This window comes from Balaenoptera acutorostrata, chromosome 2, assembly GCF_949987535.1.
Source record: "Balaenoptera acutorostrata chromosome 2, mBalAcu1.1, whole genome shotgun sequence".
Lineage (NCBI taxonomy): Eukaryota > Metazoa > Chordata > Mammalia > Artiodactyla > Balaenopteridae > Balaenoptera > Balaenoptera acutorostrata.
In genome coordinates, this window is record NC_080065.1 from 67,242,560 (window position 1) to 67,270,457 (window position 27,898).

General features: G+C 34.1%; 1 protein-coding gene across 7 annotated transcripts in view; it reads left to right on the forward strand.

Moving 5' to 3' along the window:
* The window catches only part of ZFYVE16 (zinc finger FYVE-type containing 16), a 57,035-nt gene extending 29,798 nt beyond the window's left edge, over positions 1–27,237 (forward strand). For 3 of the 7 annotated variants that reach the window (XM_007179773.2, XM_007179772.3, XM_057540227.1), the window contains 10 exons: positions 862–1,086; positions 3,023–3,046; positions 3,745–3,827; positions 4,950–5,054; positions 5,421–5,568; positions 7,215–7,295; positions 18,080–18,242; positions 19,176–19,281; positions 20,220–20,387; positions 23,614–27,236. In XM_007179773.2, the coding sequence (XP_007179835.2) occupies positions 862–1,086; positions 3,023–3,046; positions 3,745–3,827; positions 4,950–5,054; positions 5,421–5,568; positions 7,215–7,295; positions 18,080–18,242; positions 19,176–19,281; positions 20,220–20,387; positions 23,614–23,775 (1,265 nt within the window). In that variant the 3' untranslated portion in view covers positions 23,776–27,236. Of the gene's footprint in view, positions 1–861; positions 1,087–3,022; positions 3,047–3,744; positions 3,828–4,949; positions 5,055–5,420; positions 5,569–7,214; positions 7,296–18,079; positions 18,243–18,814; positions 18,922–19,175; positions 19,282–20,219; positions 20,388–23,613 lie in introns of those variants that run through there. The other 4 variants (XM_057540229.1, XR_009007112.1, XM_057540230.1 and 1 more) reach the window with 4 other exon arrangements.
* Positions 27,238–27,898: the final 661 nt, after the last annotated feature.

Genomic DNA, 27,898 nt, shown 5'->3' on the forward strand with positions numbered 1-27,898 from the left:
ATTAGTGTCTTTATAGTTTTTTTAATTTTAAAAGTGAAAATATATTTACCTTCTTGATCTCTTTATGTGTCTACACAATAATCCCCCCTTATCTGCGGGGGATAAGTTCCACGACCCCACTAGCTGCCTGAAACCGCAAATGGTACTGAACCCTATGTACACTGTTTTTTCTATACATACATACCTGTGATAAAGCTTAATTTATAAATTAGTCACAGTAAGAGAACATCCGAATTGCCAACAACACTTCTCTTGCACCTTGGGGCCATTATTAAGAAAAATAAGGGTTACATGAACACAAGCACAGTGATACTGCAACAGTCGATCATAACTGAGACTGCTACTGAGTGACTAATGGCTGGTAGCATATACAGCGTGGATATGCTGGACAAGTGATTCACGGTGTGGCTCACATCCCAATGGGGCAGAGCACGATAGTGAGAGATTTAAAATTTGCTGTTTATTGAATTTTCCATTTAATATTTTTGAACTACAGTTGACCAGGGGTAACTAAAACCATGGAAAGCAAAACTGTGGCTAAGGGGGGACTACCGTATACTTTTCTGTCCGTATAAGGTTTGGGGGACATGATGATGACTTTTCACTTGACCATGAAGTAAGGAGAAAAATTTTAAAACACTTAACGGTTAGAAACTTTCTCAAATTTTTGTTCACAATTCCCAATCTTCAGGAATAACTGAACTTTATGCACACAAGGTATTCAGTGCTTCTTCAAGAGTGGCAATAAAGAAAAAATATTTTACATTGCTTTTATTTAAGAAAGTTTATACTGGGACATTCAAACTCATACTGCTGCTTCAAAACAACTTAAAATCTTTTTATAAATGATTTTATTTCTAGGAAAATACGTGGAAAACTTGGACAGTATTACCTTTACTGAGAGTTTTCTCAGCAGCAAGGATCATGGAGGATTTCTATTTATTACACCTACTTTTCAGAAACTTGATGATCTCCTGTTACCAAGTAATCCTTTTCTTTGTGGAATTCTTATCCAGAAGCTAGAGATTCCCTGGGCAAAGGTTTTTCCTATGCGTTTAATGTTGAGATTGGGTGCAGAATATAAAGGTAAGTTTTAGAATAATAAGCTAAATTACATAGGTTCAAATATACTGAATGTAAATAAGAATTTCAGATATCATTAAAATAAATTTTTAATGGATTAATGGGACTACTTTTGTTTTGATGTACTTTTAAAATTCTAAAACAGCCCTCCTCTACTACCAAATTAGTCTAGACAACCTTGCTATGTCCTGAATTTCTAGATATTCATAATTATTATATTAACTTACCTTAAAATTTTTTTTTGAATTTCAGAAAAAAAACATAGAAAACCTTGAAAAGTTTTCTTAAAAGTATTTGCTATAGGGAGTTCATTTTGTTATGTTGCCTACATATTAAGAAGGTAAATTATTGCCCCCCCATTTGTGTACACCATAAAGCCAAACATAAATGGTTGTGAAATAGTGGTCCAGGCTTCTGTGTATGATTATTTCTGAGTTGAAATCATTTCTGTGTTCGACTGTCTTTGAATTCGTACCCTTTCTTTATCCCTCACTTTTTTAAAGAATAATTTATTTGTTGCATGTGAAGTACATCACATCTAAGGAAAATTTAGGCATTTGATTCTCGTATAATTTAATAGGTATTTTCTTGGAGGAAAATTAAGTGTAGAGAAGTTATAAAAGTGACCATTACTATTTCAAAATGGACAAATTCAGTGAAAGAGATACTCATTTAAATCTATTTGGCAAATTTATTAAACTCTGTTCTGAGGGGTTGGTCCTTACCATTTAAGATTTAAATATGGGATACTCTTAAATTGTGGTGCAGGAAGTAAACATTAACTTTCATCTCAGGTTTTGTACTGTGTGAACCAAAGAGCTTAAGAGACTTCATTCTGAGCCAAGTGTTTCATCCATTCAGCCCCACGTTTTATCTCTGATAGTAATATTTGAATGCTATCTTTATGGAAGGTTAGATCAAAATACTAGCTAATCTTAAGTCATTGTGGAACATATAATCTATAAGTGTGGCCAGTATTTTTGCCAGTATCACTTCTAGATAGTAAATCTGTTTTTCTCACACTGAAAGTAGGAAAATCATAGAGTAACGTGAGAGACGTCTCAAAAGATCACAGGGGCTGGAGCTGCAAAGCTATGATAGCTGTTTAGTGGTGATGAGGGAAAATCACCAGTTATACATAGAAGTTAATTAGTCTCAGCTGTTTTCTGAGTTCTTTGTGTTCAGCTGGATTTTAGATAGACTGGCATTTTGATGTTACTGGTGCCCATGCCTCTTTAGACTAGAATTTTGAATTGTGATGTGTGTGTGTGTGTTTATTTTGTTATAGAGATAATGTACCTATGGAAAAGTTAATGGCAAAAGTTACAGTCCCAAGATTAAAGACTAAAAATAACTGTCTGAGATTAGTAATTTTCAAATGGGGATTACCTACGATTTTATGTTGAGACCATTTGGAACACCATTACATGTTGGATTAGATGATTTATGAGGTCCGTTTGTAACTCTGACAGAATGTCATTCTAAGCCATAACCTTTTGAAAATTACTGTTTTAGATAAAATTACCTCTATCAAGTTGCAAAGGATGCTCTCTTATTCATAAAAGATGAAGTAAAAAGTCAGCATTTACCTTAATCATATTGTTTATCATTTTAATGTGTTTTACCACTAATTTATGTTTCTTTCTGTACTCTCTGTCATCCAAATAACTTAGTTGTCCTTTTTAAAACTAAAATATATGCTTGTAATAGCAAAGATGTGAGTTGCCCTGACTTAATTTTTTAAAATAGATAATGTCATGTGTGTTTTCTTAGACTTTTAAGGAGGTATATTTGTATAATATGTATTAGAGAGGTTTGTTTGCTTAACCTAAGCTGAGAACTGAAATTCTCAGGTTAATTCTTGGGTTAAAAATGTGTCCGATTTTTATCATCATAGATATAGTCTTACCTTCCTTTTTTCACTTTCCTTTTCTTCCAGAATTCCTGCAGCATTGCCACCAAGGTACTTTTCCTTTTTGGTGCGCAATATTTATAGTGTCCTAAAGAAACAGAAAAGTAGTTAGGTGACAGACTCCATATCACTTCTCTGCGTTGACTTCTCTGATTCTATGTGTTCCTTTTATCATGCTGACCCAAGAACTATAAAAGTTTACTATCATCCATAAGTTCACACAATTGAACATTAATTACAAATGCCTTAAAAATCTTGAATTCTTCATATTTTGCTTTAAATTATCAGAATATTTCTTTTTAAATGATGAGAACTTTATGTAGGTCTAGCTAGTTATGGTAATTTTCTAGCCATCATAATGTTTGGAAACAACATGTATGATGAAAGATTAAATGCTTTGGAATCAGGCCAAGCCTAGTTTCATATCTGTTTCACCAGTTATTAACTTAGAAACCATAGGCAGGCTTATTAATCTGTGTCTCTACTTCCCCATTTGTAAAGTAGGGATAGACATACTTGCCTCATTGGGTTGTTATAAGGTTTAAATAGGATAATGTATGTAAAGGACCCAGTTCAATGTAGCATCTGGTAGATACATGGTATGGGTTAATGTCATTTCTTACTTTCCCCAGAGAACTGATTGAGTGGTATTTATCCGTAATGTTCAAAAAATGAAAATTAAAGGTAATAAATTTAAGACTTTTTTTGGTTTTTGTTGATGGTAACCAGTTTTCTATTCTTGTGTATAGCATATCCTGCTCCTTTAACAAGTATCAGAGGCCGAAAACCTCTTTTTGGAGAAATAGGACACACTATTATGAACTTACTTGTTGTGAGTAATTGAACTGTTTTATTAAGTGTTCTATATTGTTACTTTAACAATTCATTCAGCAAATTTTACATACTTATATTTTTCTATTTTAATTTGACATATTTGGTATAATGAAAGTTCATTTATAATAAATCCTAATTCATTTAACATAAATGGCCTCTGTTTTTGATGAAGTGCTTTTTAGAACACGTCCTAATTTATGTATACCTGATTCAGATTGCCTTTTGATTCATTCTGCTGCAGTGCTTACATATTTAGGTAATGTGAGATTCACACAGTTGTTGAAGCCTTAGTAAAAGAGTAAAGTCAATCAATTTGATGATTTTGAGCAAACTGTGGCCCAAGTTACCTCATTTTTAATAGGAAGTATTGGATTAGATGATCTCAGGTTCCCTTCCACCTCTAATTTATGTAATTTTTTGTTTACCTTTTATTATAGAAATGTATTTCAGTGGACTTGCTTTTTTGTTTTTAATTAATTAATTAATTTTATTTTTGGCTGCATTGAGTCTTCGTTGCTGCACGTGGGCTTTCTCTAGTTGTGGCAAGTGGGGGCTACTCTTCATTGCGGTGCGCGGACTCCTCATTGCGGTGGCTTCTCCTGTTGCGGAGCACGGGCTCTAGGCATGCAGGCTTCAGTAGTTGCAGCACGCGGGCTCAATAGTTGTGGCTCGCAGGCTCTAGAGAGCAGGCTCAGTAGTTGTGGCGCACGGGCTTAGTTGCTCTGCGGCATGTGGGATCTTCCCAGACCAGGGCTCGAACCCGTGTCCCCTGCATTGGCAGGCAGATTCTCAACCACTGCGCCACCAGGGAAGCCCAACTTGCTTTTATTTATCCATGTTCGGTTTGAAAATCTACTGTTTTGGAAGATCTGTAACTAGAAAGAGATCACCCTCAAATACTACAGAACTCTTCCTGAGAATGATATTCTTTATTATTATTGTGGAGTAGCTGGAAGGATTAGCTGGTTTTTGAAGTTGCTGTTGCTTTCTGGATGATGTTTTGATAGTTATGTATCACAAGTTTTAAAATGATGGATACTCTTAAAAAAGGATTTAATGAATGGGTAAATGTTCATGGATAGTAGTTTAAGGTTTATGGAACTATCATTATTTTATGTAGGACCTTCGAAATTACCAGTATACCTTGCATAATATAGATCAGCTACTGATTCATATGGAAATGGGGAAAAGCTGCATAAAAATACCTCGGAAAAAATACAATGATGTAAGTATAATTGCTTTATTCAAGTTTTGAGATAATTATTGAACATTAGATTTCTTTAGAAGTGTGTTAAATTTGTTTTGAATTGGACTAATATATAATGACAAAAAAACTTATTTTTGAAATTTTAGATTTGTTTCCTAATAGAGGATTTGTTTAATCCTATTTTTTCCATTTTTTTCTTACTGTTTTATCTGTCTTTTAATTGAGGTGATTTTATTTTAAACATTTGTTTCTATCACATTCTCAGGGAGTTGTCCAGACTAAAGCTTGATAAAGGTGGTCAGAAATGTGACTCTTTGAATTATTGTAACTAATAAAGGCACAAAATGTTAAAAATGTTTCTAAATGCGTATTGTTTTTTTCCAGGTAATGAAAGTAATAAATTCTTCTAATGAGCATGTCATTAGCATTGGAGCTAGTTTTAGTACAGAAGCAGATTCTCATCTAGTCTGTATACAGAATGATGGAGTTTATCAAACACAGGCCAACAGTGCTACTGGCCATCCTAGAAAAGGTGAGTATTGGTTCCTAGTGTCAATCCATAAAACCATCTCAAAAAGTAGAATTCCTTTCAAAGAGGAATATACCTACCTATATGTAGATATCTTACTTATTTGCTGAATTGATAAAACAGTATGCTTTAAATTTTTAGCTATACAAACAAAAAAACTGCTTCTAATATTTGTGTTTATCTTGGGCAACATTAGGTTTAAAAACTTGGAATACAGTATTTATTTTGATGTCTTCAGGTTTAGTGTGTCCCATATGGTGGGTGTCTCTGGAGTGAGGTATTTTTTGCCTTTGTTTGCTCTATGCTCCAACTCCTCTTAGCGGGGAGCACAGGGTAGATAAGGATGAAGAATGATTTATAAAACTGTTAAGTGGCTGGGAATATAAAAATGATAAAGATGGTGATGTGAATGACATTACTCGGCTGAATGGCCTCAGTGACTGCTGTGATTACCAAATCCTTGCAGTAGAGAGCCTAACAAATTGAAAGTTAAGTAGAAGTAAGTATTCCAAAAAATTAATACATTATTGTAAAATAACACATTTAAAATAGTCAGACATTCTGGCTGCTAATAAAAAATTTTCCTCTGATTATAAAAGTATGTATACTCATTTGTAGTAAGCTCGGAAAATATGTTTCAAGAAGTAGTAAAAGGAAAAAAAGTGCCAAAATATGGCCTTTGTTGACATTTTAATATATTTCCTTCTTATATTGATATATATGTTAAATAGATGATTTTATACTGGATATTTACTTTTGTATTGTGCTTTTTTAACTTAACATGCTATTGACATTTTTGTCATTAAAATTTTGCAGCCATTTAATATTTATTTGATGAATATTTATGTAGTATAAAATTCAAAAGGTATAAATATTCACACTGCAAAATCTCCTTTCCTCCCCAGACCCTCAAACTACCCTCTTCCCCTCCCCACAGGCAACCAAACCAGTGTTATCAGTTTCTGGTATATCCTTTCAGAGATTTCTTGCTTGTATGTATATATAAGCAAACACCACCCCACCACACACATACACACACATACACCTTTCTTCCACTTTTTTAAACAAGTCATAACATTTGTTGCACCTTGTTTTTTCTTTTGGAGATTATTCTTTGTTAGTATATAAAGGACTTTCACATTGCACATAACTTTCCACTTTATATGTGAACATCATTTAATTGTCCCTTATTAATGGACAGTTGCTACCAATCCTTGGCTGTTTATAAAAATGCACTATGAATAACCTTGTATATGTGCCATTAATTCCTAGAAATGGCATTTGTATGTCAAAGCCTACATGTGTTTGTAATTTTAATAGCAATTTATCAAGTTGTCCTCCATAGAGATTGTTTTGATTTATGCTCTCAACAGTAGTGGATGTTTGATTTTCCACACCCTCACTTGATACAAACACTGTAAATAGTACAACAGCCATCAATTTTTAGATATAAACATTAAATAACCTTTATGCAATATTTTATCATAACTTTATTTTGTTTGGTATTTTTTGTTATTCTAATGTAAGTGGTATGGGCATGGCGTTTATCAGGTACTTAAAATATGCTGTGCTCCACATTATGCATTTAACAAATATCATATAGCATAAAAAGAGCAGTTTAAAACATAATTATTGTATTTTTAAATCAGTGACAGGTGCAAGTTTTGTGGTATTCAATGGAGCTCTAAAAGCATCTTCAGGATTTCTTGCTAAGTCCAGCATAGTTGAAGGTATGAGTTTCATCTTTAAGATTGGTTTAATGTAAAGATGTTTTCCATCTCCTTTTAAAAATGTATTTGATACTTACAAAAGAATATATGTAAGTTACAAAGCATAGTACAACAAACTTGTGTGAAATCATCACTCAGCCATGAACAAGAATATGACTAACATTTGGGCCTACCTCAAGCTTGACAACTCTGCCTTAGCCTGCATTTCCTGCTTGTGCATAGCCTAAAGGTTAGTCTGAGGTGAGAGCTTAGGGTCTTCTCAGGTCTCTCCTTAGCATGCATACACCCTGGGCATGCACACAGTATTGCACATGCATGGGGCCTTCTAAATTCCCAGATACATGTTAGAGCCTTTCAAAGCCCTTATGGACATCTTATTCCCCAGCTTTTCCTTTAAGTGCTTGGTTGGCCTATTGTTTGCCTCTACTAGTATCTGCTGCCACAGGCAGCTATGATGTTGATCACTGGCCTCTAATTGTTTTTAACAAATGCTCCCTGAGAAAAGACTTTTTTCACTGGCAAGCTTAGAGTCTGGTCAAATAAAGACATTGTACATGGAGTCTTCCCAGGAACCACCTGACAAGTCAAAAAATGACAGTTCTCCAGTAATGAGGTTTTGAAGGAGTTCCAGCCCCATTTGCCTTCTCCAGTGGATACCAAGCTGATGGTTTTTTACTGTGATTGCAGGCTGTTGGTTTTTAGGCTTCTGCTAAGCTGGAGAGGAGGGGATGGGAATAGGAAAGTTTAAAATGACACAAAACTTGCTGTTTTTAATCAAGTTCCTGCCGGATTTTTTTGTTTGTTTTTTAAAGAACCAGCTTTTAGTTTTATTGATCTTTACTATTGTTTTCTTTGTTTCTATTTCATTTACTTCTGCTCTGATCTTTATGATTTCTTTCCTTCTGCTAACTTTGGGTTTTGTTTGTTCTTCTTTCTCGAGTTCCTTTAGGTGTAAGGTTAGATTGTTTATTTGAGATTTTTCTTGTTTCTTGAGGTAGGCTTGTATTGCTATAAACTTCCCTCTTAGAACTGCTTTTGCTGCATCCCATAGGTTTTGGATAGTCGTGTTTTCATGTAATTTGTCACTAGGTATTTTTTGATTTCCTCTTTGATTTCTTCAGTGATCTCTTGGTTATTTAATAATGTATTGTTTAGCCTCCATGTGTTTGTGTTTTTTACGTTTTTTTCCCTGTAATTGATTTCTAATCTCATAGCATTGTGGTCAGAAAAGATGCTTGATATGATTTCAATTTTCTTAAATTTACTGAGGCTTGATTTGTGACCCAAGATGTGATCTGTCCTGTAGAATGTTCCATGTGCACTTGAGAAGGAAGTGTAATCTGCTGTTTTTGGATGGAATGTCCTATAAATATCAATTAAATCTAGCTGGTCTATTGTGTCATTTAAAGCTTGTGTTTCCTTATTAATTTTCTGTTTGGATGATCTGTCCATTGGTGTAAGTGAGGTGTTAAAGTCCCCCACTATTATTGTGTTACTGTCGATTTCCTCTTTTATAGCTGTTAGCAGTTGCCTTATGTATTGAGGTGCTCCTATGTTGGGTGCATATATATTTATAATTGTTATATCTTCTTTTTGGATTGATCCTTTGATCATTATGTAGTGTCCTTCCTTGTCTCTTGTAACATGCTTTATTTTAAAGTCTATTTTATCTGATATGAGTATTGCTGCTCCAGCTTTCTTTTGATTTCCATTTGCATGGAATATCTTTTTCCATCCCCTCACTTTCAGTCTGTATGTGTCCCTAGGTCTGAAGTAGACAACATATATATGGGTCTTGTTTTTGTATCCATTCAGCAAGCCTGTGTCTTTTGGTTGGAGCATTTAATCCGTTCACGTTTAAGGTAATTATCGATAATGTATGTTCCTATGACCATTTTCTTAATTGTTTTGGGTTTGTTTTTGTAGGTCCTTTTCTTCTCTTGTGTTTCCCACTTAGAGAAGTTCCTTTAGCATTGGTTGTAGAGCTGGTTTGGTGGTGCTGAATTCTCTTAGCTTTTGCTTGTCTGTAGAGGTTTTAGTTTCTCCATCGAATCTGAATGAGATCCTTGCTGGGTAGAGTACTCTCGGTTGTAGGTTCTTCCCTTCCATCACTTTAAAGATATCATACCACTCCCTTCTGGCTTGTAGAGTTTCTGCTGAGAAATCAGCTTTTAACCTTATGGGAGTTCCCTTGTATGTTATTTGTCGTTTTTCCCTTGTTGCTTTCAAAAATTTTTCTTTGTCTTTAATTTTTGTCAGTTTGATTACTATGTGTCTCGGCATGTTTCTCCTTGGGTTTATCCTGCCTGGGACTCTCTGCGCTTCCTGGACTTGGGTGGCTATTTCCTTTCCCATGTTAGGGAAGTTTTTGACTATAATCTCTTCAAATATTTTCTCAGGTCCTTTCTCTCTCTCTTCTCCTTCTGGGACCCCTATAATGCTAATGTTGTTGTGTTTAATGTTGTCCCAGAGGTCTCTTAGGCTGTCTTCATTTCTTTTCATTCCTTTTTCTTTATTCTGTTCCGCAGCAGTGAATTCCACCATTCTGTCTTCAGGTCACTTATCCGTTCTTCTGCCTCAGTTATTCTGCTATTGATTCCTTCTAGGGTATTTTTCATTTCAGTTATTGTATTGTTCATCTCTGTTTATTTGTTCTTTAATTCCTCTAGGTGTTTGTTCTTTAATTCTTCTAGGTCTTTGTTAAACATTTCTTGCCTCTTCTTGATCTTTGCCTCCATTCTTTTTCCGAGGTCCTGGATCATCTTCACTATCATTATTCTGAATTCTTTTTCTGGACGGTTGCCTATCTCCACTTCATTTAGTTGTTTTTTCTGGGGTTTTATCTTGTTCCTTCATCTGGTACATAGCCCTCTGCCTTTTCATCTTGTCTCTCTTTCTGTGAATGTGGTTTTTGTTCCACAGACTGCAGGATTGTAGTTCTTCTTGCTTCTCTCCTGCTGTTTTTTTTTAATAAATACTCCCCAGATTGCTGCAAGCCTTTGGTTAATTTCCAGAGTTTCGAAAAAGTTTCTTCTGACATTTTATCGGTTTCCTTGTTGTTTTTATGGAGTAGAGTATTTTTGGAAGTTCTTAGTCTGCATTTTCACTAATATCATCCTCCATACTATCTCAGTTACATAGCTTTATAGGAAGTCCTTCCATCTCTGATGCCACACACATGCCTTATTCCTCATTTTAGTAGTGCTCTGGCCAGTCTAAGCCCTTTGTTTTATCATGTTAATTTTAGGAACAACTTGTCAGGTTCTAAAAGGTCCATTGGACTTTTTATTGGAATTGCATTATATTGCTAGTTTAATTTTGAGAAAATTGGCATATTTTCTATTTTCATTGTTTCTATCTATGTACATTGGCTACCTTCAATTTATTTACATAATATTTAATAATATTCATTTCCAATAAAATTTTATGGTTTTTGTATAGGTTTTGAATATCATTTCTTATTTATTCCTGTACCTCATAGATTTTATTGCTAATGTAAATGGTATCTATTTATTTACTTATTACAATTTTAGTGTAATGTAAATGCCATTATAATTTTTTAAATTTACTTATTTATTTTTTAAAATTTTATTTATTTATTTATTTATTTATGGCTGCGTTGGGTCTTCGTTTCTGTGCGAGGGCTTTCTCTAGTTGCGGCAAGTGGGGGCCACTCTTCATCGCGGTGCGCGGGCCTCTCACTATCGGGGCCTCTCTTTTTGCGGAGCACAGGCTCCAGACGCGCAGGCTCAGTAATTGTGGCTCACGGGCCTAGTTGCTCCGCGGCATGTGGGATCTTCCCAGACCAGGGCTCGAACCCGTGTCCCCTGCATTGGCAAGCAGATTCTCAACCACTGCACCACCAGGGAAGCCCTAAATTTATTTTTTATTGAGGTATAGTTGATATAAAATATTATGTAAACTTCAGGTGTACAACAAAGTGATTCACAAGTTTTAAAGGGTATATTCATTTATAGTTATTATAAAATATTGGCTGTATTCCCTGTGCTATACACTATATCCTTGTATCTTACTCACTTTATACATACTATGTTGTACTTTTTAATCCCCTACCACCCCTCCCTGCTTACCTCTCCCCACTGGTAACCCCTAGTTTGTTCTCTATATCTGTGAGTCAGTTTATTTTTTGTTATATTCACTAGTTTTATTTCTTAGATTCCACATATAAGTGATATGATACAGTATTTGTCTTTCTCTGTCTGACTTATTTCACTTGGCATGATACCCTCCAAGTCCACTCATGTTGTTGCAAATTGCAAAATCATTCTTTTTTATGGCTAAGTAGTATTCCATTGTATATATATACCACATTTTCTTTATCCATTCATCTGTTGATGGATACTTAGGTTGCTTGGCAACTGTAAATAATGCTGCTGTGAACATTGGGGTGCATGTATCTTTTTGAATTAATGGTTTTGGGGTTTTTTTGATAAATAGGAGTGAAATTGCTTAGGTCATATAGTAGTCCTATTTTTAGTTTTTTGAGAAATCCCCATTTTGTTTTCCATAGTGGCTGCACCAATTTACATTCCCACCAACATTGTAGAGGGTTCCCTTTTCTCCACATCCTTTCCAGCATTTGTTATTTCTGTTCTTTTCGATGATAGCCATTCTGACAGGTGTGAGGTGATATCTCATTGTGGATTTAATTTCCATTTTTCTGATTAACAATGTTGAGCATCTTTTCACATGCCTATTGGCCATCCTATGTCTTCTTTAGAAAAACATCTATTCAGGTCTTCTGCCCATGTTTTAATCAGGTTTTTTTTTTTTTTGATGTTGAGTTGTATGAGCTGTTTATATATTTGGATATTACCTCGTTATCGGTCATATCATTTGCAAATGTTTTCTCCCATTTGGTAGGTTGTCTTTTTGTTGTGCTGATGGTTTTCTTTACTGTGCAGAAGCTTTTAAGTTTAATTAGTTCCCGTTTGTTTATTTTTGCTTGTATTTCCTTTGCTTTAGGAGACAGATCCAAGAAAATATTGCTACAGTTTATGTCAAAGAGTGTTCAGCCTGTGTTTTCTTCTAGGAGTTTTATGGTTTCTGATCTTACATTTAGGTCATTAATCCATTTCGAGTTTTTTATTTTTTTGTACATGGTGTGAGAGAATGTTCTAATTTCATCCTTTCCTAGCACCATTTATTGAAGAGAGCGTCTTTGCTCCACTGAATATTCTTGCCTCCTTTGTTGTAGATTAAATGATCATAAGTGCATGGGTTTATTTCTGAGCTGTATTCTATTCCATTGATCTATGGTTCTGTTTTTGTGCCAGAAGCATACTGTTTTGATTACTGTAGGTTTGTAATATAGTCTGAAGTCAGGGAACATGATTCGTCCAGTTCTGTTTTTCTTTCTCAAAATAGTTTTGGCTCTTTGGGGTTTTTTGTGTTTCCATACAAATTAAAAAATTATTTGTTCTAGTTCTGTGAAAAATGCCCTTGGTATTTTGATAGGGATTACATTGAATCTGTAGATTGCTTTGTTCATTTTAACAATATTGTATGTTCATTTTAACAATATTAATTCTTCCAGTCCATGAACACAGTATATCTGTGTTCCATCTGTTTGTGTTGTCTTCAGTTTCTTTTATCAGTGTCTTACAGTTTTCCAAGTACAGGTCTTTTACTTTCTTAGGTAGGTTTATTCCTAGGTATTTTATTCTTTCTGATGCAGTTGTAAATGGGATTATTTCCTTAATTTCTCTTTCTGATAGTTTGTTTTTAGTGCATAGAAATGCAAGAGATTTTTATATATTAATTTTGTACCCTGCAACTTTATCAAATTCATTCATGAGCTCTAGTAGTTTTCTGGTGATATCTTTATTATGTTGAGGTATGTTTCCTCTATGCCCACATTCTGAAGAGTTTTTATCATAGATGGATCTTGAATTTTGTGAGAAGCTTTTTCTGCATCTATTGAGATGATCATATGGTTTTTATTCTTCAGTTTGTTAATGTTGTGTATTTCATTGATTGATTTGCAGATACTGAAAAATCCTTGCATCCCTGGGACAAATCCCCCTTGGTCATGGTATATGATCCTTCTAACGTATTCTTGGATATCTTTTTAAATTAAAATTTTTATCTTTTGTTGCTGGAAAATAGAAATTAATTGATTTCTGTATTTTTATCTTATAACCAGCTATATTGCTAAACTTACATTATTTAAAATAATTTACCTATAGACTCTTTTAGAGTTTTTTTATAACTATAAATAATGATAGTTTATTAATAGTGATAGTTTTGCTTCTTTCTTTACAGCCATTATGGCTTTTTAATTTATTTTTCTTGTTTATTGGCTAGTACTTCCAGTGGAAGCAGTGATTGTAAATGTTCTGGTCTAGATCCATGTTTTTCAGTAATACCTTTTAAAAGTAAGTGAGCTTTATATTTTGTGTGCCATATCTGTCTTCTGATGATGGAATGTGATATATTCAATTATATTTCTTATATCACATTATATGTGATAAGAAGTAAGGAGAAATATGTTTTATTTTTGTTGGGTTGTTTGTGGTAGGTTTTGATTTTGCTCCTTTTTTCAGGGCAGCAGTGTGCCCTGGGACATCAATTCTTTGATAGATCTAAGAGTTGTTCATTTTATGTTTGTTCAGCTTTTAAATTTTTTTAAATTTATGTTTAAAAATTTTACTGAAGTGTAGTTGATTTACAATAATGTATTAGTTTCAGGTGTACAGCAAAGTGATTCAGTTTTTCATATGTATCTATATATATTTTTACAGATTCTTTTTCATTATAGGTTATTAAAAGATATTGAATATATTTCCCTGTGTTATACAGTAAATCCATGTTATTTTATCTATTTTATTTATATTAGTGTGTATCTGTTAATCCCATACTCCTAATTTATCCATCTCCTCCCTTTCCCTTTTGGTAACCATAAGTTTATTTTCTATGTCTGTGAGTCTGTTTCTGTTTTGTAAATAAATTCATTTGTATTATTTTTTAGATTCTACATATAAGTGATATCATATATTTGTCTCTGTCTGACTTCACTTAGTATGATAATCTCTAGGTCCATCCATGTTGCTGCAAATGGCAATATTGCATTCTTTTTTTGGCTGAGTAATATTCCATTGTGTGTGTGTATACACACACACACACCACATCTTCTTTACCCATTCATCTGTTGATGGATACTTAGATTGCTTCCATGTCTTGGCTATTATAAACAGTGCTGCTATGGACATTGGGGTACATATATCTTTTTGAATTAGAGTTTTCATCTTTTCTGGATATATGCCCAGGAGTGGGATTGCTGGATCATATGGTAGCTCTACTTTTAGTGTTTTAAGGAACCTCCAGACTGTTTTCTGTAGTGGCTGTACCAATTTACATGCCTACCAACAGTTTAGGAGGGTTCCCTTTTCTTCATACCCTCTCCAGCATTTATTATTTGTAAACTTTTTGATGATAGCCATTCTGACTGGTGTGAGGTGATCTCATTGTAGTTTTGATTTGCATTTCTCTAGTAATTAGTGATATTGAGCATCTTTTCATGTGACTGTTGGCCATCTGTATGTCTTTGGAAAAGTCTATTTAGGTCTTCTGCCCATTTTTTGATTGGGTTGTTTGTTTGATAGTGAGGTGTATGAACTGTTTGGATATTTCTGAAAGTAACCCTTCGTTACATCATTTGCAAATATTTTCACCCATTCTGTAGGTTGTCTTTTCATTTTGTTTATGGCTTCCCTGCTGTGCAAAAGCTTTTGAGTTTGATTAGGTCCCATTTGTTTATTTTTGCTTTTGTTTCTTTTGCCTTGGCAGACTGACCTAAGAAAATATTGCTATGATTTACATCGAAGAATGTTTTGCCTGTGTTCTCTCCTAGGAGTTTTATGGTGTCATGTCTTATATTTAGATCTTCAAACCACTTTGAGCTTATCTTTTTATATGGTGTGAGGAAGTGTTCTAATTTCATTGATTTACATGAGGTTGTCCAGCTTTCCCAACACCACTTGTTGAAGAGACTGTCTTTTCTCCATTGTACATTCTTGCCTCCTTTGTCAAAGATTGACTACTGGTGTGTGGGTTTATTTCTGGGCTCTCTCTTTTGTTTCATTGATCCATATGTCTGTTTCTGTGCCAATACCATGCTGTTTTGATTATTGTAGCTTTGTAGTATTATCTTAAGTCTGGGAGGCTTATGTCTCCAGCTTTGTTCTTTTGTGAGGATTGCTTTGGCAATTCTGGGTCTTCTGTGGTTCCATATAAATTTTAGGATTATTTGTTCTAGTTCTGTGAAAAATGTGATGGGTAATTTGATAGGGATCACATTAAATCTGTAGATTGCCTTGGATAGTATGGCCATTTTAAAATATTAATTCTTCCAATCCAAGAGCATGGGATATCTTTCCATTTCTTTGAATCATCTTCAGTTTCCTTTATCAATGTTTTATAGTTCTCAGCATGTAAGTCTTTCACCTCCTTGGTCAGGTTTATTCCTAGGTATTTTTTTTATACAATTTTTAAAGGGATTTTTTTTTATTTTTTACTTTCTGATATTTCATTGTTTAAAGTAATGCAAACTATTTCTGTAAATATTGTAGCCTGCTACCTTGCTGAATTCGTTTATCAGTTCTCATAGTTTTTGTGTGGAGTCTTTAGAGTTTTCTATATAGAGTATCATGTCATCTGCATATAATGACAATTTTACCTCTTTCCTTCCAATTTCGATACCTTTTACTCTTTTTCTTGTACGATTGCTGTGACTAGGACTTCCAGTACTATGTTGAATAGAAGTTAGGTTTATTCCTAGGTATTTTATTGTTCAGCTTTTTTCTTGTTGTGAGAATGGAAGTGACAAGTTCCAAGCTCTTTACATGGAGAGACACCAAGAAGTCATTAGTATTTTTTGTAATACAAGTTGGCTGACTTTCATTTATCTAATGTTGTCTGGCCTTTCATTTTTCTGAAGCTGTCTTTATTTCTCTTTTTTTATGGGTATTTTTGCTAGATATAAAATTCTGCTTTGAAAGTCTTTTATTTTCTTTAAAGATGTCATTTCATTGTCTTCTGGCCCTCATTATTTCTAGTGAAGAGTCAGTAATAGTTTTTATATTTGTTTCCTTGTATTTAATGTGCCCTTTTCCGCAGTCTGTTTTCAAGGTAGCCTCTTTATCTTTGGTTTTCACCAGTTTTACTGTGGTGTGCCTCAATGTGGTTTTCTTTGTATTTATCCTATTTGGCATTTATTAAACTCCTTGGATGTGTGTGTCAGTATTTTTCATCAAATTTGGGGAATTTCTTACCATTTTTTAAAATGTCCTGATCTTTCTTCTCCTTCTGGGAGATAGTCTTATCTATGTATATGTAATCCATATCTGTATTAGACTGTTTTATACCATCCCATGGGTCTTTGATGCTCTTTTTATATTTCTTCATTCTTTTTTCTCTGGGTTCTTCAGATTTGATCTTTTTTGTTGACCTTTCTTTATGTTCTCTGATTCTTTTGCCATCTCCAATCTACTATTAAGCTTATCCATTAAGGTTTCTATTTTAGTTGGATTATACTTTTCAGTTATAGAATTTGGGGGGAGGGTTTTCCACTTTCTATTTCTCTGTTCAGATTTTTAAAAATCTGTTTATACATTTAGCCAGTATTTGCTTTTCATTCTTTAAATATGTTTTCCTTTAGGTCTTTGAATATATTTTAGATAGCTATTTTAAAGTGTTTTTGTGTTTAATCCAATGTCTTGGCCATCTCATGGTTAATTTCAGTTTTTATAGGGGCTCACATTTTCCTGTCTTTGGTAACTTTTTATTATGTACTGTCATTATTGATATGCTTTAGAGACTTTAGATTCTTTTAGCTTTTTTTAAAGGGATTTTTTTTGCTGAAGAAGGCTTATTTATGTTTAAGCAGGCATTTTATGTCTGCTTACCCTGAGCTTGTGTAGTCTTTATTTTTTTAACAGATGGATCTATGGATATTCTAAGGTGTTTACAGTCTGGCAGGACTCATCCTCCAAATCTGTTTTGCCTGTAGATTTTGTAAGAGCTTTGATTTGGCATTGCACAGTTCAGGGTTAATGAGGTGCTAATGTCTATTTTGGTTGGTTTAGACTACCAATATCGCCCAACATTGCTTGACTTCTAGTATCTCTGTTCTGTTCCCAACCATATAATAGCCATTTTCTGTTACGCCTCATCTAGGGTCACTGTATTAATGTGTTCTCAGTTCTAGTCCAAGGACTCAAAAAGTCCTTGAACACAGTCTCCTGGTGCTCCCCATTTTAGTGTCTTGACCACAGATTTCAGGTTTCCCTAAACTCTTATCTCTGACTTCTCAGCCCAGTAGAGCAATTGTAGGCTTACTGGTCACCATGCAGAAATTGTCCCCAAGCAGAGAGCCTGGGCAGTTATGGGCTCACCTATGGAGTTTTCCTGTAGGGACCATGGTATTGTACTTCCTGTTTTCCAGAACCTGAAAACAATTGCCTCATACATTTTGTCTAGTTTTATGGTTGGTTTTCATAATGAAAGGGCAGTTTGGCATCATTATTTCATCATAGCCAGAAGTGGAAGTTCTCACCTTTATTTGTTTAACCATTTAAAAAAAAAAAAAAGAATCCTTAACATTGTGCAATATTTTTCATATTTCCTAACAGAAAACAGCCATCAAGATGATTTAACAGATGGTCTAAAACTTGCTCGGAACATATTTTGATAGCAAAATTTATGGCTTAGACATATAAATTTATATTCAGTAAAAGAAATGTGAACATAATTCTCATTTTTAGATGGCTTAATGGTACAGATAACTCCAGAGACCATGGATGGCTTGCGGCTAGCTCTACGAGAACAAAAAGACTTTAAAATTACATGTGGGAAAGTTGATGCTGTAGACATGAGAGAATATGTGGACATCTGCTGGGTAGATTCTGAAGAAAAAGGAAACAAAGGGTAGGAATTTTTTGTTACCAAAATGTAATTGATTTGATGGAGGAGAAAGGATAAAAACATCCTGTTAACAAAATTAAATATTTTATAAATAAATATAGAATTATGCCATTAATTTAAATGCATATACTCTAATTAATAAATGCAGTCTGTTTTTTTCAAAAATGTACCTAACCAGCATCATGTGTGTTTTCTTAGCCAGGATGCTGTAAATTATTAAAGGGTGGTCAGTTTGGGAGGGGGCAAATGATAAAATGTGCATTGTGTAGCAGTGTAGGCTTGATGCCAGCTCTGAGAAAGACAAGATACTTTGTCTGTTATATGGTACGTTGAGACACACACATATTTCCCCCCAAGACTGCCTTTTATATACCAGATATGTATTTTCATGGAATTATTTGAGGATTATTTTTGTCAAATAAGTAATGGATTCCCTTTGGGTGTTTATTCTGTATTATACTGATCCACTGTAAATGCAAACAACTGAATTCAATAATATGTACATTAGAGGCCTTACAGAATATTACTGCCATTCCCTCCTCTCTTTAGTTACCCATTTTCTTTCTTTTTTGGAGACTGGCTAAGGGATCTGGAGCAAAAAAGGAAGAGGAGGGCTAATGCTGAAGGATTCCAAGATAGAGTTTTGCAATTCATGAGACAGCTTTTCTGTTAGGAGACTAAGGTATTTTAAACCTCAGGTCTGAATTGGGCATATGAAAAAGTAGATATAATTTGCTACACAATCAAGAAATCTTGGTAAATGAATATGAGCTAAGTTTTAATTATTTTTTATATAATTGAGATGTCTTACTGATGCTTTAAATTTATAGCTTTCATAATTTTTATCCTTACTCCATTTGTTCAAGTCTAATAATTTACTTCATAGAAAGTACTTTGGTATTAAATAAATCTGTTCTATTATATTTTATTCTGCAGTGTTATTAGTTCAGTGGATGGAATATCATTACAAGGATTTCCAAGTGAAAAAATAAAACTGGAAGCAGATTTTGAAACTGATGAGAAGATTGTAAAGTGTACTGAGGTAACTTAGAAAGACGTTTCCTTCCATTTACATGCTGTGTTTGGATATATTTTTGTTAATTTGGAGATTTCGTAGGACTCAACCTCTGAATGTTTAAGTGCAGTGTATTACACTTTCATTACACCTTGAGACACACATATCTCCACCTCAGACTGCCTTATATACACCAGATTTGCATTTCCATAGGATCATTTCAGGTTATTGTATGGTGGTACTGCCTGTCAGCTCACAGTTAAGTTTTCATGGCATTGCCATCTTTGTTTGTACAATAACATGTTATTTGACCATGGTGTTTTCATTTTTCTCTTATTTTACAAAAAATAAAATATTTTATAGATATCAGTTTATAATCAGCATTTACATATGAAAGCTAGTTTTGCATGTTCCAGTTTTTTAAAAATAAGAGAATATGAAACTATAGCCTTACAGCCCCTTAGTCTACCTCCATTTTCCCCCTCACTCTACCTCCTGGGTCAGACAATCAATGTTACTGATTTCTTAGGTATTCTTTGTGATTTTACACATGTAGAAGATAGAAACTATAGAGGGTATAGAAATTATAGAACATTATTTCTTTGTTTGATCTTAACTTCATTAAGATGTCCTTATGGGATGGTGATCTTATAGGGTGGGCTCATCAGTACCCTTCTTTAAACTGAGTTAACAAAGCTTTTGTTGCTACAAGTTAACTTTAGGCAAAAATAGCTGTCATTCCCATATTCCCTAATCTTTGGTTTTAAGTTTTTACTTATACTATAGATCAGGCTATATATAGAATATATATATATACTATATATATAATGTTCCTAACTAGTCAATTTTATGGCACTAACATTGGAATTTTATTCATAAAGTTGAATTGAAGGTAGCAATTGTTGCATTTTTAAAGCTACTTTTAATCTTAATCATGACTTGTTTCCTAATTAAATACATTTCAGGTGTTCTACTTTCTAAAGGACCAGGATTTATCTATTTCAGCAACTCGTTATCAGTTTGCAAAAGAAATAGCCATGGCTTGTAGTGCTGCACTGTGCCCTCACCTGAAAACTCTAAAGAGTAATGGGATAAATAAAATTGGCCTCAGAGTTTCCATTGACACTGATATGGTGAGGCATGTTTTTGTGATGTATTTTTGAAATGAATATATCTTATATTAAAATAATCAGAAGTTTTTCTTTAACCTTTTACTTTGAGATCACTGAAGAGAATTAAAGTTTGTTGAACGTTAATGTTCGGTACACACTTCCTGTACATTATCTCCTTTACTGTCCACAGCAGGGGCCAGCAAACTTTTTTTGGTCAGACAGTAAATAATTTAGGCATTGCGGTCTGTCAGATTTCTTTCACAACTACTTAACTGTGCCATTATAGTGTGAAAGCAGCTGTAGACAGTATGTAAACTAAACAGCTTAGCTGTGTTCCAGTGAAACTTTGTTTACAAAAACAGTTGGTGGGCCACATTGGCCCACAGGCCAGTTTGCTGACCCCTGCTCCACAACATTCCTGCTTGATAAGCAGGTTTTTTAATTATGCTGACTAAATTCTATATTCATGTGACTTAAAATTACAAAAGTCTAAAAATGTTAAAAAAGGAAAATTTTCAGTTTTTTCCGCCTATGTAGGGAAAAACCTATTTCTTCCCTCCTATGTCTTTCTTTCCTGTGTGTCTCTTTCACTACTCACAGAAAACACTTCTGCTCACCAGATGTGTAGAGGCTTTCCCCCACCCCAGCAAGCAATTCTCAGACACAAGCAGGGTGTCCAAGAATTCAACTCAATTCTGACTTGATCTGCCTGGAGATAGCATCAGATCCTACAGCTCTTACAAGACTGCCTCCTCCCCCACTTCATATGCCAGTCAGTTATCACCTGTGCTTCTGACCAACCAGTTATGGATCAGAGCTTCCAATGACCCCCTCCTCCTTGGGTTCAATTAACTTGCTTGAGCGGCTCACAGAACTCAGGGGAACATTTGCTTATGTCTGTCAGTTCATTAAAGGCTATACAGATGAACAGCCAGATGAAGAGATACATAGGGCAAGGTCTGGTAGAGTCCTGAGCAGGAGTTTCTGTCTCCACGGAGTTGGGGTGCATCACCCTCCCAGTGTGGATGTATTCACCAGCCTGAAAGCTCTCTGAACCCCCTTCTACTGAGATTTTATGGAGGCTTCCTCATGTAGGCATGATCAATTATTAAGTCAGTTTTTAGCCCCTCTCCCCTCTCTGGAGAATGAGGGGTAGGGCTGGAAATTTAAAGCTTCTAATCATGGGCTTGGTCTTTCTGGTGACCAGCCCCTACCTAGGAGCCCATCCAGAGTTGACTCAAAAGAACAAAAGATGCTCCTCCCTCTCTTATCACTTAGGAATTTACAAGTTTCTTAGGAGCCCTGTGTCAGGGATGGGATCAAAGATAAATATTAGAACAAGAGATGTTACTGGTATTCTTATCACTTAGGAAATGACAAGGGTTTTAGGAGCTTTGTGCCAGGAATTGGGGTCAGAGACCAATATATATTTTCTATTATCTCACAAATGTATATATATCAGGACCACCTCATTACACATGCTAGAGAGCAGCATTCACACAGTACTCTATTTAATTGGTGACCTCTGGAGATATTAACTCCAGGCTACAATATAAATGGTTCCCAGTAGAGTTGCATCAGGTAATAGCCCTGGAAAGATCTCCTTCCTACCCTTGACTCCTAACCCTTCAGTCCACTTCCATACTCCCCCTCATCCTCCCTTCTTGGTCAGGCAGTCAAATGTTATCCATTTCTATGTATTCTTTGTAATTTTTTGCATGTATGAGCAATTAAGTTTGTACGTCCTTTTTGTTCTCTTTTCACTGTTTTTTTTTTAACAGTGCTTCTTTAACTTAATATATCTTAGAGACATTTCATATTAACTACATATTCTTTTTAAAGTTGCACAGTAGTAGTTGATTATATAAATGTACCATAATTTATTTAGTGCTTATGCATGTTTGGTATGTCCTGGTTGATATTTAAGGTATTCACAATATTTTGCTTTTGCATAAGTGTGAGTATATAAGAAACATTCCTAGAAGTAGAATTGCCAGGTCCAAGTATGTACTCAATAGATATTACCATATTGTCTCAAATAGAGGTTATGACAATTTATATTTCTACCACAATTTATGAGTGTTCTTTCTCTCACATCCTTATCAAAGCAGAATATAATCAAACTTTTGAACTTTGCCAATTTGATAGGTGATAAGTGGTACTCCAGTAGTATTTTTTTTAAATATTTATTTATTTATTTGGTTGTGCCAGGTCTTAGCTGCAGCCCATGAGCTCCTTAGTTGCGGCAGGCATGCTCCTTAGTTGTGGCACGTGGGCACCTCAGTTGTGGCAAGTGGGCTCCTTAGTTGTGGCATGCGAACTCAGTTGCGGCATGTGGGATCTAGTTCCCTGACCAGGGATCAAACCTGGGCCCCCTGCCTTGGGAGCATGGAGTGTTAACCACTGCACCACCAGGGAAGTCCCAATCCAGCAGTATTTTAATGTGCCTTTTTAACTGTTTCCGACATCCAATATAATAGATTTCAGTCCAGGTTGTTCATTAGAATGGTCAATCTTTTTTTTTTTTTTTTTTGGCGGTGCCACGCCACATGTGGGATCTTAGTTCCCCGACCAGGGATCGAACTCATGCCCCCTGCAATGGAAGCGCGGGGTCTTAACCTCTGGACCACCAGGGAAGTCCCAGAATGGTCAATCTTAACATGAACAATTTCATATGTTGAAGGTTTGCTCTTCTTCAGGCAGGATGTGTTACAGTTCTTATTGGAAAAAAGAACTTACATTTTTATCTCACTATTAAAAGTTCCTTTTTCAAGGAAGCACCTGATAATTATTTGAGTAAGCATTGTTCATTTTTTTAGTCATATGTATTAAAATGTAATTTTCACCAGCAAAATTAAATTCAAATATTATTTTATGATAAATTCAAAATATTTTTAAGTAGATCTTTTTTTAAATACCATGGGGTTTTTATTTAAGTCATGTTGACAATTATTCAGAACCTTGGTCTGCCAATGTGTTTACATGTTCATTGAGAAGAAGCCTGAAGTATGAAGTAGTGGCAATTTTATTTTCATAGTATCTGTGGAAGGGACAATTATAATTTATGTAGTAGACAGAAGAAATAAAGGAGAATGTAAAACATTGTTTTATGAACAAAATATCAAGTATTTTCTTAACGTGCTTAAATTGAATGATATTCTTAAATAGTTTATTTTATATTCATCTGCTGAACTAAACAAGATTGCTCACTTTCTAGGGTTGACTCATCAAGATTTTTTTTTTCCAGGTTGAATTTCAGGCAGGATCTGAAGGCCAGCTTCTTCCTCAGCATTATCTAAATGATCTTGATAGTGCTCTAATCCCTGTGATCCACGGTGGGACCTCCAACTCTACTAGTTTACCATTAGAAATAGAATTAGTATTTTTTATTATTGAAAATCTTTTTTAGTGAAAGGACGTGAGTCGTATTATATATTGCAAACTGATTTGTTAAAACTAACTCCAGCACTAAAGCTGAAATGCCACAAACACTAAAAGTAAATATGTTTGATGTTTGAAACATGTAAGCTTTGCTTTTTAGGCAGGAATGATCTTTTAAAAATCATTAGCACAATATTTAAATCTCCAGAAATTTAAGAGATCCACAGTTTTTGAAGCTTTACACTTTACAAGTACTGAAAAAGACAAGGATTTCTTCTGTCTTTAAAAAATTTGTAGCATTTAACTGTGTTATTTAAATGCTAAGCCAAAGTATCTGCACTTAGGTATACCTCTTTATGCCAAGAATGATTTTAATGAAGGCTCCTTTCAGATGTAACCTTATGAAGGAACTACGTTTTTTGTTTATATGCCAGTTAAATTACTGGTTTCTAAAGTCTGTTAAAAATGTATTTCAATGGCACAGACCAGTTTCCAGATCTTAGACTTATATGGTAATTCTTTGAATAAGGCAGATAACTTATTTGTATAATTGGAGTGGAGACCTACCTCCATGATTAGATAAACTGATTGTTTGCATTAAAATCAGAATTTTGCCTTTTTTCTTTTCAAATTATTATTTTATATATACATATATGGTTTTCTCTTGATTAAATGGGTATTCTTAAAATAATTGTGGGTGCTTCAGGATTTTGTGCTTCTATAATTAAGTATATTGCTTTTATAGCGAGAACATGTGATTTGGTATGTGTTTTCTAAATCTTTAATAATTTATAAATAGGTAATATTTTTGTATTGCAGTGCATTATTTTTCCTCCTTTCCTTCCAAAGTATACCACTGTATATACCACTTCTAAGAGTGATTGACAACAGGCCAGATGACCCTTGAAGTAGTCATTATGTAGCAATAAATGAAGCCTGAAACAGGTGTTTTTTTAACTTCTCCTTTAAAGCTTAAAAGTTTCTTGGCAAGTCTACATATTTTCATTGACACCAATGTATTAAATATAAATTTTAATGAACTACTTACTTTTGCATATTTTAAATTCTTTATATGGTAGTTATTTTTTATAACAGGATATTAACATAAGTTAAATTCTATGTATTTGAAACTGTTACAGAACTTTCTTCTTTACTTCAAATAGAAAAAAATTTTTAAAGTACATTGTGTTAAAAAAGTAATGGTCATATTTTAGTTAATCCTGTCATTTAAGTTATTTAAAATATAATCATTATTTTAATGCTTTTTTTATTCTAATGTGGAATATATATGTTTTTGTATCAGAAACACTCCTGTGTCTCAAGAAAAAGAAACTACACTAAATAGCCCTGTTTTAAGAAAGTATTTATGAAGCATCTCAACCTGAAGACGAAGTCAGGGTTATAACTCAGGTTCTTAGGTCTCAGGCTAGGAAAAAACTGAGAATTTGAATCAGTTTGGTCATATGATTCCTACTGAATCACATCTGTAGTACTAGCCAAAGATACAGCATGGAGAAAAATATCAGTCTTTTGGAAGTAACTACTTCATAAACAATGTAAAATGTTGCAGACATTAAATAAAATTAAGCAACATGTAATAACTTGTGAAATTTGTTGACATCATAAGCAATTGCATATCTAACTCAATTTGTTTTCTTTATATTTTTGTTTATTTTGCAGTATAAGTTAAGGGCACAATCTATGAATACTGAAGTTACTTTAAAATAACCAGAAGGTAGAGGACTCTTCCCATGATGGGATAGCTTTGGATTTGTTTCCATAAAGTCTCTACATTTAATAAAAATTGGAATTACTGTGCCTTTGGAGGCACATTTTAAAGTATTCTTTGTAGATGTACAATATGTTTCTGAATGCATTTGGTCATGTTCTTCACATTGATAATTTAAAATTTTAATTTTTTTAAAGGTGAAGAAATAGAATGGTTCTTTGTACTCAGTCTGCAATGATCTATTTTTGGTCTATGCCTTTTAAGAATACTGTCTTTCCAGAATTTTGAAATATTAAGTAAAATTTAGCCCATTTGCTTTTGCAGCAATCCAGCAGACTTAGTATATGCATATATGCTTGCTATACGCAGAGCACTTTAGTAGGCTTCATTGATTGAAAGATGAATAAAATAGTTCTTTCCCTCTTGGAGATGAATGTGTGAAGCAGATAATTAACAAAGTAAACGTAATTGCTAAAATAGAGATATGACTTCTGAGTAGCTGGTTGGAAAACAATCCAGGAGGATAGCCATACCAATAAAGAGAAGGCGTGGGCGTTAAACTTGTCTAGGCAAGAGCTGAAAATCTGAAGAGTCAGTAATATGTCAAAACATTCAACTTTCCCTTTTAAGGCAATTTACTTTAAAGAGTCTTCTGTGTTGTGTGAATATCTTACCTTATAATTTAATCATAAAAGTAGTAGCCTGACTATGGTGTCTCAATTGCCTAAGTTTATAACAGCCCAGATTTAAATATTGTTTTATAAGTAAAGAATACAACTCTTCTTTTTCTAATAGTAATATAACTTTGATAACTTGACTCAAATTTTAAAAGAAACTATCTTGAAATCTTGAAAATAAACCAGAAACCTCTAAACAATCCTAGGTTTTAACTTTTTTCTTTGTGATTAAAAAAAAAATGCTTCATATTTGTAATATATAAACATTCAAAAATCAGAAAGAAATGTTAAAAACTTAATCAGTGTAAGTCTTACCGCCCACCTTGTATGCATCTACCTTGTTCTTCTCACTCTCCAGTCTCAATAAGAAGTGATTTTTATTATTGTGTATCTTTCCAAGGTTTAGGTGCAGTAGCAGCAAATATGTTTTTATTATCTCCCCTCATTTTTTATACAAAATATAGTGCGCTGTTTACACTGAAGAACACAATGTCATCTCCTCAATTACTTTGATTTATATGGCTTCTATTTAGAATCTTAAAGTTTTCACTGCTTCTCCAACCACTGTGTAATTGATAAAAGCAATCTTAATTGCAGAAAAGCAAGAAGAAAATCCATTACTGGAATTACGACCATATGTTTCTGTAGGAGGACTGTTTTTCTCATAACAAATTTTTACAAAAATACTTGCAATGTTATTTTTTATTTGAGCTATATTGAAAACCTTTATTTTTTTTCCTACCCAACACTAAGCCTCACCATCTAAATTTATCTTTTATCACTTAATTGACATTGACATTGGTGTTCTTTTTGTTTTTTTACATCAGATTTTTAGTAGTTTTAAATCTTCTCTTTATATTCTGTTTTGGATTTAGCTTGGAATGATACACAATTTAATATTTAACACCTTTTGGGAAACATTTTCTGTATTTGCATTGATAAAATTACAGCCATATTTTCATGCTTTTTACAAATGAAGAAATAGGGCTAATTCGAGAGCTTTATTATGAACCTCCGAATATAGTAAAGTTTTTTTTTCTTTCTTTTTTTGTTCTTTTGGTAAAATAAGGTGCTCGTCAGCTTCCAAGATAACCCACAATGATCCCTGCCTCTTGGTTATTCACACCCTTGTGTAGTCACCTCCCACACTGTACCACTGTTGGTCTTTGTGACCAACAGAATATGGAAGAAGGGATGGGATGTCATTTCCAAAATTATGTTATAAAAGTTTCTATGGCTGCCATCTTTGGTGTATTTCTCCCCACTCACTCTCTTCATTTCATCCCTCTCTCTCCACCTCTCCCTCCCTGTCTGTCTGTCTCTTTCTCTTTCTCCTTCTCTTTCTATTGAGTCACTCATTCTTGGGGAAGCCAGCTGCCAGGCAAGTGGAAGGGGATCCTCCAACCCAGTCAGGCCTTCAGACTGCAGCCCCAGCCACAGTTTGACTGCAGCCTCATGAGAACCACCCAACTAAGCCTTTCTCAGATTTCTGAATATCAGATATAAATGTCTGTTGTTTTAAGCTGCTAAATTTTCTGGTGGTTTATTACATGAAGCAACTAATATTAGCTAACTAAAACAAGATACCTATATCTTAGAGCAGCTATAAGTACAAATTTCAAAAAAAAAAAGAAGATTAATTGCTCTGACAAAATTAAGCATAGTTCTTATCAACATTTATGGATTCCATTCCACAAGTAGTATGTGCTAAGTGCAGAGAATACCAAGAGAAAGAGTAGGGTTTG